Genomic DNA, 19,430 nt, shown 5'->3' with positions numbered 1-19,430 from the left:
TTCATAAATGGAAAAATAACCATGTCATAAATCACCATAGAAACACATATTTGAGGGTGGGTTTGTATGTGTATCACTTCTCATCTATGAAGGACTGTGACCTTTAGTCACGGTCTCATTCAACTTCTCTGGACTCACAATTGATATGTTACAATTTATGATTCCAGTGCCTTGTTAGAGACCAAAGGAAAGAAGGACTGAAGATAAAATGATAATTCCCCAGTATAATAAAGTGAAATAAAGCAAATTTTGCAGATAAAAAAGAACATTTATATATGGGAAAAGAGGAAGACAGAAGTACAAGAGAGGATATAAGAAAAATTGGAAAACATCAATTTATAAAACAATTACTCCACCTAAAGAGAAATGATTAAGACATAGTGGGGGGCAGTGAAAGTTGAATATTTTTGGATTCCACAAATAAGACTATAATCCATTCCGTCTTGCTTTTGACAAAATGCAGTAATATTTTGTCAAGAGCTTTAAACATTGGCATCTGTTTGACACCATAATTCTATTTTTGAGAATTACACTTACAGAAATAAATGTAGAAATTGGATAAAAAGAAACATTAGGCAGGAAGATGTTCATTGAGTTGCTATTTATATTTGTGACACATTGGAAAGGAAAAATGACTATCAAGAAGGGAATGTTTAGATAAATTGATTTATGACAATCGAAGGCATTTTAGTCGCTAAATAATTAAGTTTTACAACAATGTTATAAAAAATGCAGGATATCAAGTTATAGTAACATAACATACACCTATCCTTTACTCACCAAAAAGGCTAAACTAGGAAGACTGAGAGTTCAAATCCACTTGGATTACATATTAAGACTCTATCTCAAAACAAAACCAGAACAAAAATAAACATAAAATATATTTATCTCACATTATAATTACATAAAACTGGTTATAATTCAAAACTGTCTAGATAGAAAAATGCAAGAGAATTCCTAGAATCAGTTAGTTGGTGAAAATTTTTGAACTGGACTTTTCCTCTTTACATATATTTTAGTAATTTTTATTTTAAGTTATTTCAAAATTTTGTTTTTCTTTCTTTTTTTTTGTCAGTCCTGGGACTTGAACTCTGGGCTTGGGCACCATTCCTGAGCCTCTTTGTGCTCAAGGCTAGCATTTCCCCCACTCAAGCCCACAGCACCATTTCTGGTGTTTTCTGAGTTTCTAGTTTCATTGGAGGTAAGAGTCTTAAGGACTTTCCTTCTTGGGTTGGTTTTGAACCATGATCCTCAGATCTCAGCCACCTGAGAAGCTATAAAGTTTTCTTAATGGTTACATAAGGTATTCAAGTTAGAAACAGATTTTCCCACTCAAAACTGCTAATAGCTTTAACAGGTGATATGGATTACATGTGTAGCCGATTTGGAACAGAGTAATGCATGAGAAGAATGAGCAGGTACATTTCCTTGCCAAGGTATCTAAAACTCACCTGAAATTGAAGATCTAGAGGAGGAGTTATGATGACAGCAACTGTTAAGTTTACGATCCCACAAAAAAAAACCTATTCATTTAGTAAACAAGTTGTTTTTGCAAGTTGGTTTTGTTCACATGGAGTTCACCAAGTATTTTTTCTTCTTGCATTTCCATTTTTAAATATATTTCATTTCCTGCCTGATATTTCCCTCTTGCATTCTGATACTATTATCTTCAAAACAGAAAAGGCACCAAGACACATGAATTATAAATTATGTGGAACAATGAACTATCAGAGGAAGCCTCCAGCCTCAATAAGCAAGTAAATTTCTGCTCTGTATCCCAAAGGTTTTTTTCTATATTAAATCAGTCTTTTTCTGTCCACCAGAACTCCATTGAGATACTGTTGAAAAGATTAACTGTGAGACTTTCTTTTGTTGTTTTGACTCTTTTTGTAGGTTTTTTGTTTGTTTGTTTGTTTGTTTTGTCAGTAATGGGGCTTCAACTCAGGGCCTGGGCACGGTCCTGAGCTCTTTCACCAAGCCCAGAGCTTTGCCACTTGAGCCACAGAAACACTTCCAGTTTTTGAATGGTTAACTGGAGATTAGTAGTATTACAGGCATGAGCCACCAGAGCCCAGCTTCTTTTATGTTTCTAACTGGTATATAAACCCATACATGTTAAATGAGGTTACTAGGTAATGTTTGATTCCTGTATAACTTAAGTAAATGTTTAAATTAGTTTAAATACATCTATCTCTTCAAACATTCACTTTTTCTACAATGAGGGCTTGCTAAATCATTTCTTCTATTTTTAATGTACAATAGAACATCATTATTTATAGAGAATTTATATTTTGAACTGAATGAGGATGAAAACATACTATGTAAAAAATTCAAGGATAGAGCTAAAACAGAACTTAGAGGGAAATTTATAGCTCTTATGTTTATATTAGGAAAGGAAACAAGTCTAAAATTAATGGTTTAACTCTTAGTATTAAGTTACTAGAAGGTAAAAGAGAAAATAATCAAAGTAAAAGAGAAAACATTGCTGCAAAAAGTTGAACTAGATAAAACAAAAAAACTGAAAATTACAAGTCAAATTTAACATTTCTTAATGAAAAAAAATCTCACATTCATGGATCAGAAGACTCAATGTCTATCAAAATCTTATCATGCTTTTTTGAAGAAGTTAACAGATGGTTCTATAATTTAAGTAAAGATAAATGATCCAGAATTGTTGGATCAAGCTTATATAAGAATAACAAAATTAGAAGACTTAAACCATCTAACTCTGAATTACTATAAACTACTGTGATCATTTTTGTATCCACATAAGAATAGAAAGGTAGATCAATGAAATGAGTAGAGAATGTAGACATTGACCAACATATATTGTCCTGTTGCTTTTCAATCAAGGTCTCTCACCTGTTCTTGAGTAAATATAGGATATTTTAAGAGATGAGACGAGATCAATTACGTACAAATATAGAAAACAAATGAACTCATCACTTTCTCATTCCACACAGGAAAATTACTTTTAGGTGCAGCGTAGAACATCAAAAAATCTAAAAGAAATCTATGCCACTTTGGAGTAGGTAAAATTTGCAGGCAGAACCCAAAAGCATTAACTATAGAGGAAAAGAAAGAAATTGACATATGATATTTTATCAAAATTAAAATTTTCTACTTCTCAAAAGACACCATTAAGAAAATGAATGGATGACTTACAGATTGGGAATTATATTCGTAGCACATGCATTTTATCAAGGACTTAAATCAGGGGATATATTAAAAGCCCATATAAATCAACAATGAAAAGATGAAGAGCCCAATAAAAATTAACAAAAGGCTTGAGCCCACACTCCCAAAAGAAAATATATAGGTGACCAAGAAGGACATGAAAACGAGTTCAATATCCAAAGCCATTACACTGAAACAATGAGATATCTACTCACATCCACTGCAGTGACTCTAAGTTAATCTAAAAGAAAAAATAATTGGCTACAAGTAAGGCAGTCACATGGGGTGACAATGCTAGCACTGATTGGCATGTCTAGCATTATAGTTATCAAGGGTTGTATTACTACTGGGAGTGTGAAATGGTGGAGCCATATTGGGATTGATTTCTCACTTTCATACAGCAGTAAACACAGATGTATACCATGACCTTTGATTATGTCCTCCTATTATTTTCATATAAAATGGAAGCTTCCCTTGACTGGACTTATTTAGGAATACTCATATCATGCTCAGGAGTCCTCAGTTGTTACAGTGGAAATATGAACCACCACAAATGGATAAGCAAGGGTGAAATTTTTAATTACAAAGGAATTCCATTCAAAAATGCAAAGAAAGGAAAAAAAAGGAAAACAGAATACTGATGTCCATTTCATCATGGATAAATCTGAGGCTTTTGGGGGGTCAAATAGGGCACATACAGAATTTTATAGTGTTTAGAATCTGCTTATACAAACCAAATTAAAAGTAAATTTAATTTGTCATGCAAGAAACAAATTGTGTCTGTCTTTGATGATGGGGAGAAGTATCCAGAAAAACTCTTGTGGGTGTTGTCAGTGTTCTGTATCTTGGGTTGGGTGCTGACTGTACAACTATAAGTTAAGCTCAGGAAATGAACACAATATATAAGCATTTTATTTTATGAATGTCAATTTTTATGTATGCCATTTTATTTTATGCATACCAATGGTGTTTGTGTTCATATTCTGTCATCTTTCTTCCTAACATATAGAAGATACTACAACAGTGTGCTGGCATCCACCAGAGTGTGTGCTTTGGGCTACAATCCACATTGGATGCTTTAGATTCGACACATTGGTAAGCTCACATCTAATCATGCCAAACTTTGCTGAAGTTTCTCAGATAGTTCAGAAAGGTGACTTCACTAGCTCAAAACCATGGATTAAATTAGGATAAAATGGAATTTAAACACATATTTCCTAACTCCTAAGCAGAAATGGCTTGAACTGCATTTCTTGAATGGATGAGTAAGTGAATAAATGAATGAATCAAGAGAGGAGAGCATCCAACCTGTAAATGGATAGAGTGCTATTAAGCAGATACAAAAAGTGTGGAAATGAAGTGGTTATCTAAATGCATTCCAACAAACCCATTTTGTTCCTCCATAGGGAGTTTCCTACTTCCTTCCTGCTCATTTTCTGATGGAAATCAGAACTTTATCTTTCCCATTATCAGGGTCAGAGCCTTCTGAGCTTTTAGTGGTGGTAGTGATTTGGGTGTTATTTTGTTGTTGTTTCTGTGCCTATCCTGGGGCTTGAACTTGGGGCTTGCGCACTGTCCTTGATCTTTTTGGCTCAAGGCGAATGTTCTACCACTTGAACTACTGCTCTACTTCTGACTTTTCTTTTAAAAATTGAAGATAAGAGTCTCGTGGACTTTCCTGCCCGAGCTGACTTTGAACTGTGATCATCAGATCTCAGCCTCCTGAGTAGCGAGGATTAGAGGCCTGAACCACTGGCACTTGAGGCCTTCTGGCATTTTAATCCAGCACCTCAAAATTACCAACTCATGCCATCTGCAACTTCACCTCCTTAGCATTTTGTAGAGCTAAAGTGGTGCCTCATGTATAACGCCTCCTTACATTAATCATTCCAAAGAAAGATACTAGAAAAGTTCCTCATCTGTCCACAGTCCTTCCATCGAATACCATCTTATGTGTCACAGACTAGTCTCTGACTCCAGCAGCCCTCAACCCAGAGCAGAAAGGAAGAGGGGAGGTACAAACGCAGGTGCTGAGAGAAGAGGCCAAAGCATTGGATCAATGATGGAAATAAATAAGATTTGTAGGCCTAGTTTATTTCTGCATTTGCATCCACATTTTATAATCCCAGTGAAATTCACGGAGTGGAAAAATAAAACAACTTCTGGGAAGACTATTGGCCTCTGAAGCTACCTCCCTCTAGGGAAAAAAAAATACTATTTCTAGCCACAAGGTCTGAGACAAGTTACTCATCTATTTGTTCAAAGAGCTCAACAAGCTGTAAAGATTGACACTTGCACTATTAACACTATATTCTAGTTGACAATGTTATTAAATATTAGGTCTGATTTATGGAAAGGTTTAATCATTTTGCAGTCCAGGTCAGTCGTGGCACTGCACAGAAATTGGGTTATGTGAGCTGTTCCTTGGTGGAGTTCATCAAGCTTAAGAAAAGAAAAAATAATCCCACATAGTTATTATTATATAAATTTGAACCACTTTCCAGCTCAGCTCTGTAGCTCTGTGTCTCAAAGTTTTCTCCAATTGATAATTTTAATAATATGGAAATAAAAAATAAATAAAAATCACATACCTAAATAATCTTTGCTATGACACATGGAAGATGGGAAAAGTCTTTTAATAACTGAGGTCAGGCATACATTTTACTATGTGGGTGTGAAAGTATTAGATTAATAAAAAACAGAAGTAAAAAGTATGCACACAGGTAGAAAGGAATTGAAGAACAGAAATGGCAATGTTACTTTATCAAGAAGATGGACAAAGAAAAAACACAGTTCTTCCTGCTACTGCTATATGAATATAATGCTCTGCATAGAAAGCAAATTCAGAAATACAAAATTAGTGGAACTTAATCATAATCATGTGCCATTTAAGCTTACCTAACAATTATTTCTCTACTTCTCAACTGAATGTCTTTCAATAAATAAGAATTTATCATTATCTGCAAAAAAAAGAAAGAAATGGCAACATTAGCTTCCACCAGAGGCAATGAAGGTGTGAGGTTTGGATGGCTAGACCACTGGTCTCTATGACCTTGAGCAAGTCAGACTCTCTGAGGCTCAAGTTCATTTTCTACATTATGGAGATATAATCATGGAGAAATTTGTTTATGAAGAAAGCAGTAATGCATGTAAGTAGTTTGGCACAGTGCCTTGGACCCAAAGGGAAAACTAGATCAGGCCAGGACAAAAGCTATCCCAGTATAGTCCTAGGCGGCCAGCATCAAACCTAGAAAGGACAATACAAGGCATTAAATGATGCAGGGCTAAAAGAAAGGCTACCAGAGGTGCCTTGGAGCTAGGACATGGTCCAGAGCAAGATGACAAGTGATTGGAAATGCCTATGGATTATTAGTTAGTACCAATTCAGGAGTTACTGCAGGAACATGAGTCACTAAGTAGCACAGAGCTAAAGGATGAGCTTCTACAAATACCTTTGGGCTATTAGATGCTATGAAGAAAGAAGACAAACGATTGTAGTGGTTTATGGGCTACTAGATGGTGCAGAACTAGAAGATGAGCTAGTAGGGCTACTAGATGATCCATAACAACAAAACAAATCATTCGAGGTACCTTTCAACCAAATAATACAAAACCAGAAGACCACTGATTACAGAGATACATGCAATACTAGATGGCACAGAGCAGGGAAACAAGTGACTAGTGAGGCTTACAGACCACTAGACTGTACCAAACTGGAGGATGAACTATTGAAGGAACCAGTGAGGGTGCAGAACAAGAGAACGAGTTACTACAGGTACTTAAAGGTTACCAGCTGTGCAGAACTGGAAGATGAGCTGCTGGAGATGTCTGTGGGCTATTAGGTGGGGCAGAACTCTGCGTTAGACACACTTTCTTTAAATTTTTTTCTCTAAAAGTATAGATGACAAAAATGTGACCATGTGGTTGCTGTCCCACCACTCTGCTCTGGGAAAGCAGAAATAAAAATTCTATATAGTGGACAGATAAATAAATAAATACATGCATATTTTACAAAATCAAATTTGAGTCATGGATCTAGTTGGCCACATTCTTGGTTCCTCTTTCGTGTGTCAGTTAGGTCCATATGGCTGTGTAGAATGGAGGCCTGTCCACAGGTCACAGGAGTAGAAGGGTTTTCTCCCCTGGAGATAGACAGTTGCATTAAAAAGTATTTGTTGCAGTCTCTTAGGATATAAAAACTCTCTCTCCTTCCAGGTCCCATCTTGAAATGTTTCATCATCAGGACCAAAGCTCTACCTTCCTCCCTGTTTCAGCAATGCTGCCAGGAACCAATGGAGTCTGAACAAGCATGATACAACCTTTTTTCCTCCTCTGCTACTGTACAAAAGTGATTGCCACTCCCTAAGCCATATCCCACTTAAAATGGTTTCAAGTCATTAAAAACCACAGTACTGGTGAATTAAAAATAATAGCAGCTTTCCAAGGTTATGCAGATACCCAACTCCTTGACTTTAATAGCAATTAACCATTGTTCCACTACCATGCACTTTCTGGAAATGGAACTGGTATCATCAAAGAGCAACTGGAAATTACAAGTGTAATTGTCCCTACGAGTCACATACTGGGCATTCTTATCTTTGCCAGACTGTCTGAACTGCAAAGAAGCAGGCTGTATTTGAGAATGGAAGCAGTTACCCTCATTTGACTGTAGCATCAATGCCTGTTTCCCTACTTGCTCATTTTTTCCCTTACGTGTTCCAGATTTAAGGCATGGTCTTCACTTGAGAAATGAGAATATATAACCTGCGCATCCTGGACTCCACATTACCAAATCTGTGCTGGGGGGATGTGGGGAGGAATAAATCCAGAAAGAGAGATGGGGGGTTCTATTTCCATCTCTTAACCACTCAAACAGATACAAGAAGGAAAATTGGAAGGTGAATCTGAGCTTTTCTCTTTCCAAAAAATGTAAACTTGTGTTTATGACACTATTATAAAACCTTTCCACACTTTTCTAGCACTGCCCTCCATTTTTATTGCAGATTCAAATGTAAAAGGTAAATGTGCGATCCTCTCTACCCAAAAGTGGCTCGGGAGTTTATACATTAATCATTTCAGGAAAGTAACAAATCTTGTATACTGTAAAAAGGTTAGATTCTGTTCCAGAGAAGTTGTATGATTTGATAAAGAATGCTTTATTTGAACTTTTCATTGATGGTTTTGCTTATGATTTTGCTCTTACTCAAAAGTATCAATACATCCAATAAACACTTTCTGATGGGCTGCCAATGTGTAGCATCCAGAGTGAGAAGACATCTTCACAATCGCCAAGCCACAACTCTCTAGAGGAAAGTTTTAGTTATCTTGAGGCATATCAGAGCAGGCATGTAGACCACATTCTACAAAACTAAGATGAGTGAGGGAAGGGGTATGTGGGAGAGGGATGGGTGAGAATGTCAAAATGAGCACTATCAATCAAGATATATGGTACTCATAAACTGCTTTGTTAAATGACAACTCCTTTGTGGATCTACTTAAAGATAATCAAAAGGAAAGAAGAAAGGGAGGAAGGAAGGGAGAAGGGAGGGAGGGAGGGAGGGAGGGAGGGAGGGAGGGAGGGAGGGAGGGATTGAATGGGGAACAAACCTCTGCCTGACTTAGTCTATATTTATTTTGGAAGAATTGATGGATGTGCACAATGATAACAGTTGCAACCCTTGCTTTAGGTCATTTATTTGGGTATAACTCTCATTTATAATCAAACCACTTACTAGGTGCTATCATTAGAAATAAACAATAAAATGGCTTATCTAAACCTTAGCATTGACTCTGATTTTCATCCAACAATATGCTTCCCTTCTTCCTGTGGCTCCATGCCTCCCATCTGCAGCAAATACTAATGATGATTCTTGCATTTTATCCTGACTTTGGATGTGAATATGAGGATATTTTATGTTTTTTAAAGGATATGATACTACACATTATCTTCGATTAGTTGCCTTTAATACTTCTATTTTGCTCAATACCGTTCTGCTAAGATTCATATACACTATTCAAGACAGTTCATGCATTTCCTTGCAGATACCTTTGTTTTTTTGTACTCTGTTAATGGTCATGGGGATTGTTTCCAGAGTTTTGACTCTACAGGCAATATTACTGTGGCTTTTCTTATCTCCAGGAGTGCTGAGAGACATGTACTTGAGGTATATGCTCAGGAGTGGAATTGGTAGAATCTAGCTATGCAATGTCCCATTTTATAAGAGAATGACAAACTCTTTTCCAAAGCGCTGGTACTGAGTACACTCCCAGCAGCAATTAAACACCTGTTCTGTCAAATCCTCTCTACCACCTCTCACTTGATGCCAGTCTAATTGGTGGAAAATGATATATCTTTATGGTCTTGATTTGCATTTCACAGATCACTAATGACTTTGAGCATCTCTTCCTATGATTATTGGCCACATGTGTTGCTTCTTATATAAAATCTGTGTGAGCCTTTTGCCCATTTTTCCCTATTAAATTGTTTGAGCTTTTCTTACTGATTTGTAAATGCTCATGGTATCTTCTTGATATTAATTGGATAGTGTTTGTATGTGCTGTAACTATCCATTCTTTATGGGGTCTTTTGTTCATAAGAAATGATTTGTGGATAATTGTTACAGTGGATTTTCATAAAAATCTATTGTAGATAGAGCATTTGTTTACTGTGAGAGGAAAAGAAATCTGGGAGAGGGAACTCGAAGGCCACACCACCCCTGCCTTGCACTCATAAAAGGCCCTAGCTCAGCTTTGACTTCATTATCTCCAAATGAGGTGACTCTCAACCACAAAGATTCACTCTCTGGGAATGAAAGGAGGTCCTTAAGCTCAAGGCTGGAGTGGAGTACACTAGGCATTAAGGAGGTCTAATAAATCTTGTAAGAATGGAACTACTTTAGTTAAATGTCAGTGGTCAAAATCTACTTTATGTGTTTTTAGGTATCGTAAGTCTTTAAGGAAATTCTACCATAAGAACTGATCTAGGTCTCTCTCAGCTCTGAGATTCCAGAGAGAGTGACCCATTCATGCAGAATGGGAATTCATACTGACTCATGTCAGGCTCCAGAGAGAGACACCTCCTGCTATTGAGCTAGATGACAACAAAATGTCTCACCAGCACATAACTATGTGTTCTCACATAGTAACTAGGACCCACAGGGCTGAAGCTGTGATTGGCTTTCCAGGCATGGACAAACTCAGGGTTCTCTTCCTGGATAGTGGTGAACCTTCAGGGGATGGAGAAGCTTGTAGGTTTGGGGGACCCTCTCCTTCTGCAGAGCAGTGAGCACTGGTGCCCCACGACTTTCATCCTGCCACCAGGACATCCATTGCTCTGTGAAGAACAGCGAGACACCCTGACCAGTCAGAGAGAGAAGGGAACATACAGAGGGTGTGTTTTGGTTTGGGTTTGCTTTAGTTTATTCTGGTGTGTGTGTGTGTGTGTGTGTGTGTGTGTGTGTGTGTGTGTGTGTGTGTAAGAGAGAGACAGAGAGACAGAGAGAGAGACAGAGAGAGAGACAGAGAGACAGAGAGAGAGAACAGTTCTGCAAGGCTGGTGGGACAATGTGAAAGGGGAAGGATGAGAGAGAACCCTGGGTGAAGTAAGGCATAGTCCTGGCCCCAAGGCCAGTTTATCTTTCACAAACCACTCATAAATGAGCTGGGGGACAGTTGGCAGCACCTGTAGTATTCCCACACCTCAGGCAGAATGGTGCCCACCAGCTGAAGCATCCTGGAAGCTGCATCTAACTCAGTGGATTTCGCCATATGGATTTTCATGGCTCTGACGCAGCAAAACCTCAGTCAGGAGTCAGAGTGTGAAGCTGTCTCTGGTAATCATCTCTAAAATGAGATAGCAATCCTCAGTGCTCATTGTGAGAAATCAAGTGAAAACAAACAAGCAAAGTCTAATAGCTACTGAAGAGGGTGCTGGTGTGTGCCTGACCCTTTATTTGTTTGTTTTTGTTTTTGTTTTGTTTTGTTTTGTTTTGGCTATGGCTTCCTCTCATGACCTCCTGTATAATCTCTATCTCAGGTTTGTCACCTTTCCTGTCATCATTAAAGCATGCCTCTTCACAATACAGCCTATCTAGGTAGCCCCATGTCCTGTTTACAGTCTTCCCCATCTCAGTCTCCTGGTTAACATACCACATACACAATCTCCTAAAGCTTCTTCCAGACTCCCTGGAAGTCTGATAACTCTGCTTCTGCTTTTGCCAAATGTTTTCACCTTCACCAGGCAGACCCCCAGGCAACGGTTATATAAGCCCATAAAGACAGAGAGCCAAGGCTTTAGCTTAATCTGCCTGCTCTTCCCTGGATAGCATCCCTTTGAAAGTCACAAGGTACCTAACCTCTCTGTTTCTGAATTAACAAACTGGAGACTAAAGATATGAGGATAGGGCCGGGAGATTGGCCTAGTGGTAGAGTGCTTGCCTAGCATGCATGAAAAACCAGTTTCAATTCTTCCATACCACATAACAGAAAAAGCTGGAAGTCAGGCTGCCACTCAAGTGATAGAGCTCTAGCCTGAAGGAAAGTCCAAAGACAGTGCTAAGGCCCTGTGTTCAAGACCCAGAACTGGAAAAAAACAGAAAAGAAAAAAAAAAGATATGAGGATAGGCTATCGTCTGTTTTATATCTAGTGAAGCTCTTTTCCCAACCTGTGGTCTTTCTATTTACTTTGCTAGCTATTTTCTTTGCCATGCAGAAGCTCTGCAGTTTAATGTAATTCCATTTATCCAGCCTTTCTTTGATTTGTTGTGATTCTGGCTCTTTACTCAGTGTCAGCCTGTGCCAAGGAGCCCTAGTGTATCCTCTATCCCTTCATGTAATATTTTCAAGGTATCTGATCTTATATGGAGGTCTGTGGTCCATTTGGTATTGATTCGGTGCAGCGTGAGTTATAATGATCTAACTGTAGTTTTCTACATGTGCATAGCCAATTCTGCAAGCACCATTTGTTGAAGAGGCTGTCTTTCTTCCATCTAGCATTTTTTGGCTCCCTTATCAAACATTAGGTAGCCATAGATATGTGAGCTCATTTCTGGGTCTCCAATTCTATTTCATTGGTCCTCAGGTCTGTTCATGTGCCAATATCAAGCTGTTTTCTTTTTTTAATAACTGTCTTCATAATAGAGTTTGAAGTTTGCTATTGATATTCCTCCAGCACTGTTCTTCCTACTAAGGATATTGGTGCTTTTTCTATATATTTATTCCATATAAATTTTTAGATTGCTCTTTTATTGTATTGAAGAATGTTGTTGAGATGTTGGTAGGTATTGCATTGAATCCGTATATAGCTTTTGGTAATATTGTCATTTCATGATGTTAATCGTACCAATTTGCGAGCATGAGAGGTTTTACCTGTTTTAATTTCCTTTCTTGGCTTTTTTTTAAGTTTCTTCTCTCAGGTTTTAAATTCTGTTTTAACTTCCTTTCTCAGATTTTAAAATTTTTCATTATATAAGTCCTTCACATCTTTGGTTAAGTTAATTCCTAGGTATTTTTGAGACTATTACAAAAGGAGTTACTTTCTTGATTTCACCCTTGTTTTTCTCATTGTTGGCCTACAGAAAAGCTGTTGGTTTTTGTGGATTAATTTTATACCCTGCTACTTTGCCAAAGTTTAAGATTAGCTCGAGTAACTTGGGAGAGATTAACCTCCCCACAAAACAAATCCTGAGGGACCAGGAGTGTGGCCTAGTGGTAAAGTGCCTCCCTGGCTTGCACGAAGACCTGGGTCTGATTCCTTGCTACACATATATAGAAAAAGCTAAAAATGATGCTGTGGCTCAAGTGGTAGAGTGCTACCCTTGAGAAAGCCCAAGGACAGTGTTTAGTCACTGAATTCAAGCCCTGGGACTGGTAAAAAAAAATCCTCGAAGAAGAAACCACACCATTAATAAGTGGGCTAAACACTTAGAAAGAGACTTCTCTGAAGAAGAAATAAGAATGGCACATGAAGAAATGTTAAACATCTTTGGCAATAAAAGAAATGCAAATCAAAACGACGTTGAGATTCCACTTCACCCCAGTTAAAAATGGCCATTATTAGGAAAAAAAAATTTAACAGATCCTGGTGTGAATGTAGCCAAGAGAGAATGCTACACTGTTGGTGCCAATTTAAACATGTTCAACCACTCTGGAAAGAAATATGTAGGTTCCTCAAAAGAATAAATACAGAGCTCCCCAGAAATCCCACTCCTGGCCATTTATCCAAATGACCACACTAATGTTACCAGCATAATCATATTCACTGCAGCATATTCACTTTACTATAGCTAAGTTATGTAACCAAACCAGACGTCCCTCAGTGGATGAAAGAATCAAAAAATGTAGTATATATACACAATGGAATTCTTTCTTTCTTTCTTTCTTTCTCTCTCTCTCTCTCTCTCTCTCTCTCTCTCTCTCTCTCTCTCTCTTTCTCTTCTTTCTTTCTTTCTTTCTTTCTTTCTTTCTTTCTTTCTTTCTTTTCTTTCTTTCTTTCTTTTTGCTGGCCATGGTGCTTAAACTCAGGGCCTGGATGCTGTCCCTGATCTCTTCAGTTCAAGGCTACCACTCTACCCCTGGAGCCACAGCCCCAGTTCTGGTTTTCTGGTGGTTAACTGGAGATAAGTGTCTCATGGACTTTAGTGCCCGGGCTGGCTTTGAACCACAATCCTCAGATCTTGGTCTCCTGAATAGCTAGGATTTCAGGCACAAGCCACCATGCCTAGCTTACACAATGTAATTCTATGCTTCCATCAGAAGAATGTCATCACCTCATTCATTAGGAAATGGAAAGACTGAAAAAAAATCATATTAAGTGAAATAAGCCAGACCCAAAAGAACATAGGCTCCATGGTTTCCCTCATTTCTAACAATGAGTATATGTCTAGGATTATCCTAGCAGAACAAAATAACTAAGTAGCTATGCATATATGACCATATGAATTAAAATGAACTCCAAGATATGGAAACAAGAGGGTGTGTGTGTGTGTGTGTCTGTGTGTGCGTGTGTGCATTCTATTTGCAGTTATTTCTTTTTTCCTTCATCCCCATTCCCTTTGGCTTATACCCTGTTGTCACTGTTTTTAATTTTGGTATTCTTTGCCTTGTATATAAATTTATCTGACTTGGGAAAGAGAAGGGCAATCACAGAAATGGTGGGACAAAGGACAAAATAATGCAACAGAAATACTCACTAGACACTGTGTTGGAAATGAACTTTACAATTTGTGCCGAGAGATGGGAGAAGTGATAGAAAATGAGGGAGGGATAACACTGCTCAAGAAGAAATGGGCTCATTCCCTTACTTATGTAACTGTAACCCTCTGCATATCAACTTTACAATACAAAGAAAGTAAAATGGAAAAAGATATGAGAAGAGGTTACCTTGCAGGTACAGACCTATTTCAAAGACTTGGGAGTGTGTCTCACACCTTAAGGATTAGCCCATTCACAGCCTTGGCTCAGCACATGTGCTCAAGCACCAATTCCTCCCTACCTTTCTGATGCCCTCTGAAGGGTTGGACACACAGTTGTCAGCCCCTCCATTCTTGCTGATAGCCCTCCAGAGCTCAGCAAATGTACTGTCCTGCTCCAGGGGGTTGGTGCCTTTAGCTCGGAAGTATTCATAGACAGCAGAGTCTCGCACAGTGCCGTAAGGCATCTCTACTTGCTTGGACAGATCCTGGAATGTCCTGAAATGCCAGAAAAAGAAAAAGGAAAACAAGCAACAAAGCATGAGTATATACTGCATATCATACACTGCAAAGATGGGAATGGTCTGTGATTTCTTCCTAAGATCCAAGGCCCACCCAGACCCACTCACAACCATTGCCTAACAGCATAAGTAGCTCAGCCCAGAGAAGGCTTTTGTCATGCCTCTGCCTTCTACTGTAGCTAGGTTCCCTCAAAGATGCTGAACTTAAAGAACCAGTCTTTCCACTGAGCTTGAGGTATATAAGGAAAAAGTAGACAGGATTCCTGTTTTATCTAGATAAATACTGAGAATATAATATTAATTATTGAATGTTTCTGACCTGAACATTCAAAGAGAATGGAGAAGGAAATAGTCATGTTGGCGAGATTAATGATGATGATGACAATGATAAATGGCAGATACGGGCCACTGACATGTGGCACCAGTACAAGATAAACTCACACTAGGAGGCTAGATCAATGGAATGGCATTCCTGAAAAGATTTCAGATGTTTTAGAGCTCCAGTCAGTTACTGCTTTTGAGTACCAACCATCAAGCAACTTATTTTTATTTTTCTTGTGTGCATATACCCATACTAGACCTTGAACTCGGGGCCTGGATATTACCTCTGAGTTTTTGTGCTCAAGGCTAGCACTCTAGCTCTCCTTCTAACTTTTTGGGTGTTTACTTGGAGAAAAGAGTCTCACAGACTTCCCTGCCATGGCCAGCTTTGAACTATTATCTTCAGATCTCAGCTATGTGAGTAGCAAGGATTACAGACATGAGTTACTTGGACAGGGCTTATTTTTCTTTAATTATAAACTAAGAAACCTGGAGTTTTATTTGAAATTTCATGATCCTTAAGATTTTTTAAAAAATTTAAATAATTGTACAAAGGGTTTTCCATTCAACAAGTCAGTTTTTGAGTACAATGCATCGCCAATATCATCCCTTTCCCTCATTCTCCCCCATCTTTCATAATCTCACCCATACCTTCATGTCACGGTAGCTTCAGTTTTATACATGTATATTGAATATAATGACTGATTTTCTGCCTTTCCTCTCTCCATTCATCTGTCCAAATTTTGATGGATATTTAAAGGATAGGGAAAGGAAAATAAAGCACTTTTGAAAGCACTGGCTTGTATAAGGAGGAGGCTCAGGTAGCTCCCAGCCAGGTGCCTGTTGGGTAGAGTGCCTCCGGAAGGACTATCAGCAGCCTGAGGACAGACATCGGAGCTGGAGAACCTTCTTTTCAGAAGGAGACATGCAGATGCTCCTTGACTTATGATGTACTTATGTCCCAGCATACCCATCTTTTATTGAAACTATCATGAACTGGAGAATACAAACATCATACCTTAGCATTAATCTACCCAATATATGCAGACACTAAACTGTGATTGGATGAAATCCTCCCTGAAGCCTTCTTTTTAACAAAGGGTTAAATATATTGTGCAACTTATTGATTACTTGTATTTAAGAGTTGGGAAAAAATCATAATAAGTACAGTCAGCCAGAACCGAAGAAACACAGACTCCATGGATTCCCTCATTTGTAATAATTAGTATATTGCTCAATAGCTATGTACATATGACCGTATATGATGATGCTAAGTGAAACAAACTCCGGGATATGGAAACAAGGGTTTTTCTTTGTGAGTGTTGTTAATGTACTATGTGAAGTTATTTCTTTTTTTTTCTTTTTTCCCCCTATGTTTTATTCCCTGTTGTCACTGTAACTGATTTATTTGAATTAGGGAAAGGGAAAGGGATCAATGAAATGGTAAGACAAAGAAGAAAGGGTGGACCAATGTAATGGCAATACACATAAGAGAATATGTTGGAAATGAACTCTACAACTTGGGGGCTGGAGGAGGGAAAGTGGGAGAAAAACATGGGAGGGGGTAACAATATCCCACAAGAAATGTACTGTCTACCTTATTATGTATGTAACTAAAACTCCTCTGTATATCACCCTGACAATAAAATTAAATTTTACAAAATTGATAGCACCACACACTGAAGAATGAGGGCTATTCTCTCTCACGATCACATGACTGACTGAGGAGCATTATACAAGAGGAATGGAAGTTTCTACTGAATGTTTTGTGCTAGCATACTATCAGAAAACAAAAGAAAGGAAAAGAGCCTGAAGGAGCCAAGGCAGGAAGGCAGGCAGGCAGGCAGGCAAGGCAGGCAGGCAGGCAGGCTGAATTTGGAAATATAATATAGCTACTAAGAGGGTCACTAACATGGAAGGATCATGTTTCAAGGCCAGGTGAGGCAACCAATAAGCTATATGTGGTGGTACAAGACTGTAATTCCAGCTATGCAGGATCCTCCTACAAGAAGGTGGTCTTAAAAGTAATTAGAGCAAAAATAAAATAAAATAAACTCATACTGGGAGCATGGCTTAGCCTGTTGAGAGAATGTTACAGTTCTTATTTATAAAAGCAAAAATCATGGTGGCCATCCAATCTATCTAGCCAGGCTGTAATCTGATGACGATTTATTTCTCTCCTAGAAATCTCCGTGTCTCATTTTTATCCACCCACTTCCCTACCCATACCTTTTTCTGAGTCACTATTCCCACAGTAAAAGCCAATCTTCCCATCTTAATTTACAGTGCCTCCTTCTTCCAATGTCTGTCAGTTGTCTCCACTCCCACACTTCACAATCGCCAATCTTAAAATGAAAAATGCCACCAAAATTCATCTATGGCACCAGGCCATGTTACTGCCTTTTCCTGGAATCCCTCCTTCTCAACTACACACCTGTACACTTTCACAAGCCACTTTAAAATCCACCTGTTGTCTTTCCTTGTGAGAAGCCACTCCATTCCTTGCCTCTCCGTGACATCTCCACATTTTGCAGGCTTCCCTGGCAGCAGGCTTGCACTTCAACATTATGCATGCCAGAGCAAGGACAAACAGGAACTCCACCTTGTTTCCAGGGCTTACCATCACTCAGACTGCAGCCTACAAATACTGGAGTTTGAATTCACGGCTTTACCCTTGTTCACTTTGCTTGCTCAGCCAAGGTTTTACCCTTTGCATTTTACTAGTTGACTCTGAAAATCGAGTCTGGCAGATGTTTTTTTTCTGCCTAGGCTGGCTCTTTAAAACCACAGTCTTCTAGATCTTAGCCTCTTGAATAGTTAGGCTTATAGTCATGAACCACAGGCTCCAGCAGTTTCCAAATCTTTAAACCCAGGGCTACAGCAGAGCCTGTAGCAGAGAGTTGACAAGAGGAAGAAGCTGGGTATGCTCAGATCATATAGCGGCATCTGATATGGTCCATGCTCAGGAACTGGAGGCAGTGAGCTGCTGTAATAGATCTTGTCTCCACAGACTGTAAAGTGTTGGGGGCCTGGTGTAGGGGAAGCTGGATCATCACAGGGTGACTCTGTACTCAGGGCTAGCAATGTCCTCACAGAGGTCCAGCAGTATCTGGCTCCTTTCTAGCTAGAAAGACAAACTTCCCAGCATTCCTCTGGCCTCTGCTACATAGCCCACAAACAGAGTTCAGGATTGATTTCAGTACACTGCAGATGAAAGGAAACATGAAATAACAAATTCGATGAAGAAATCTTCCTAATTATTGTTCATTATTTATATCTAATTGAAGCAAGATGTTCCTTTGCTTGAAGGGCCCCAAGGGTTGTAACTTTGTCATAATTTGCCTGTAATGAAAGGAAAGAGGAATTTTTTTCCACATTTTTTTATTTTTCTCATGGTACTACAAACAAACACAAGGCTTTGATGAATGGGAAACATCAGGATGAATTACACAGTTGAGTCTAAATACTGAACTACTCTAAATTACTGCTGTTTCCTTGAGTGCAGAATGAATGCATAAAAGCCAGGGAGTGTGGCTCTCCTGTTTCTTCCCCACATTTGAAATGGAGATTACCCTCTCTGGTCCTGGTATTTATTCACAACCATACCCACAGTCAAAGGATCAGGGAACATCTCTGATGACAAGCAGGCAGCCCAGATGTTTATGATTCTGTTTCCCTTTCTGTTCCAGCATAGCTACTTGTCTTGTCTTCAGAACATCACCTTCAACATTAGATGCCACGGCTTGACCCAGCCTCCCCCCTAACCATGAATCAACATGGAGATTTCCCTGTCGCAGAAGGATATGCACTGCCTCTTCCAACAAAGATTTTCAGCCTCACTACAAGGCTAGGCACATTGTAGTCACCACTGCCATTTTCCCAAGGTAATTCAACCTTAAGAGGGCCTGACCCAAAGAGCCTAAATAGTGGCACCCCAAAGCCACCTCCTGGTAAAGTACACCATTCTGGAAGAGTCACTCAGGGAAGGAGAAAGGAGAGCAAGGACAGCTAGCCAGCCAGGCTGCCAAGCCAACATTGGCAGTCAGTGGACAACAGATGTTGAAGCCAGATAAGGTGTTCATCTGAGAAAAGTCAAGAAAGCTTGTCCAGGAATGAATTGTCCTGGCAGCACAGGAAATGTAGTATTCTTCTGAAGCCATTTTCTCCAGCAATAACTACATACAGTTGTTCAGGCATTGACAACAACAGAGAAGAAAAGGTA

General features: G+C 38.8%; 1 protein-coding gene across 6 annotated transcripts in view; it reads right to left on the bottom strand.

Moving 5' to 3' along the window:
* Positions 1 to 19,430, bottom strand: part of LOC150064923 (glutamate receptor ionotropic, delta-1-like) — a 120,424-nt gene that overhangs the window by 35,254 nt on the left and 65,740 nt on the right. For 2 of the 6 annotated variants that reach the window (XM_090329541.1, XM_090329542.1), the window contains one exon: positions 14,669 to 14,864. The exons of 2 other annotated variants lie outside the window; for them this stretch is intronic. In XM_090329541.1, the coding sequence (XP_090185667.1) occupies positions 14,669 to 14,864 (196 nt within the window). Of the gene's footprint in view, positions 1 to 14,668; positions 14,865 to 17,642; positions 18,269 to 19,430 lie in introns of those variants that run through there. 2 more of the 6 variants (XM_090329540.1, XM_090329545.1) reach the window with 2 other exon arrangements.

Source organism: Megascapheus bottae, chromosome 3 (genome assembly GCF_031878675.1).
Source record: "Megascapheus bottae isolate mThoBot1 chromosome 3, mThoBot2.hap1, whole genome shotgun sequence".
Classification (NCBI taxonomy): domain Eukaryota; kingdom Metazoa; phylum Chordata; class Mammalia; order Rodentia; family Geomyidae; genus Megascapheus; species Megascapheus bottae.
This window is presented reverse-complemented; position numbering and strand designations above follow the sequence as displayed.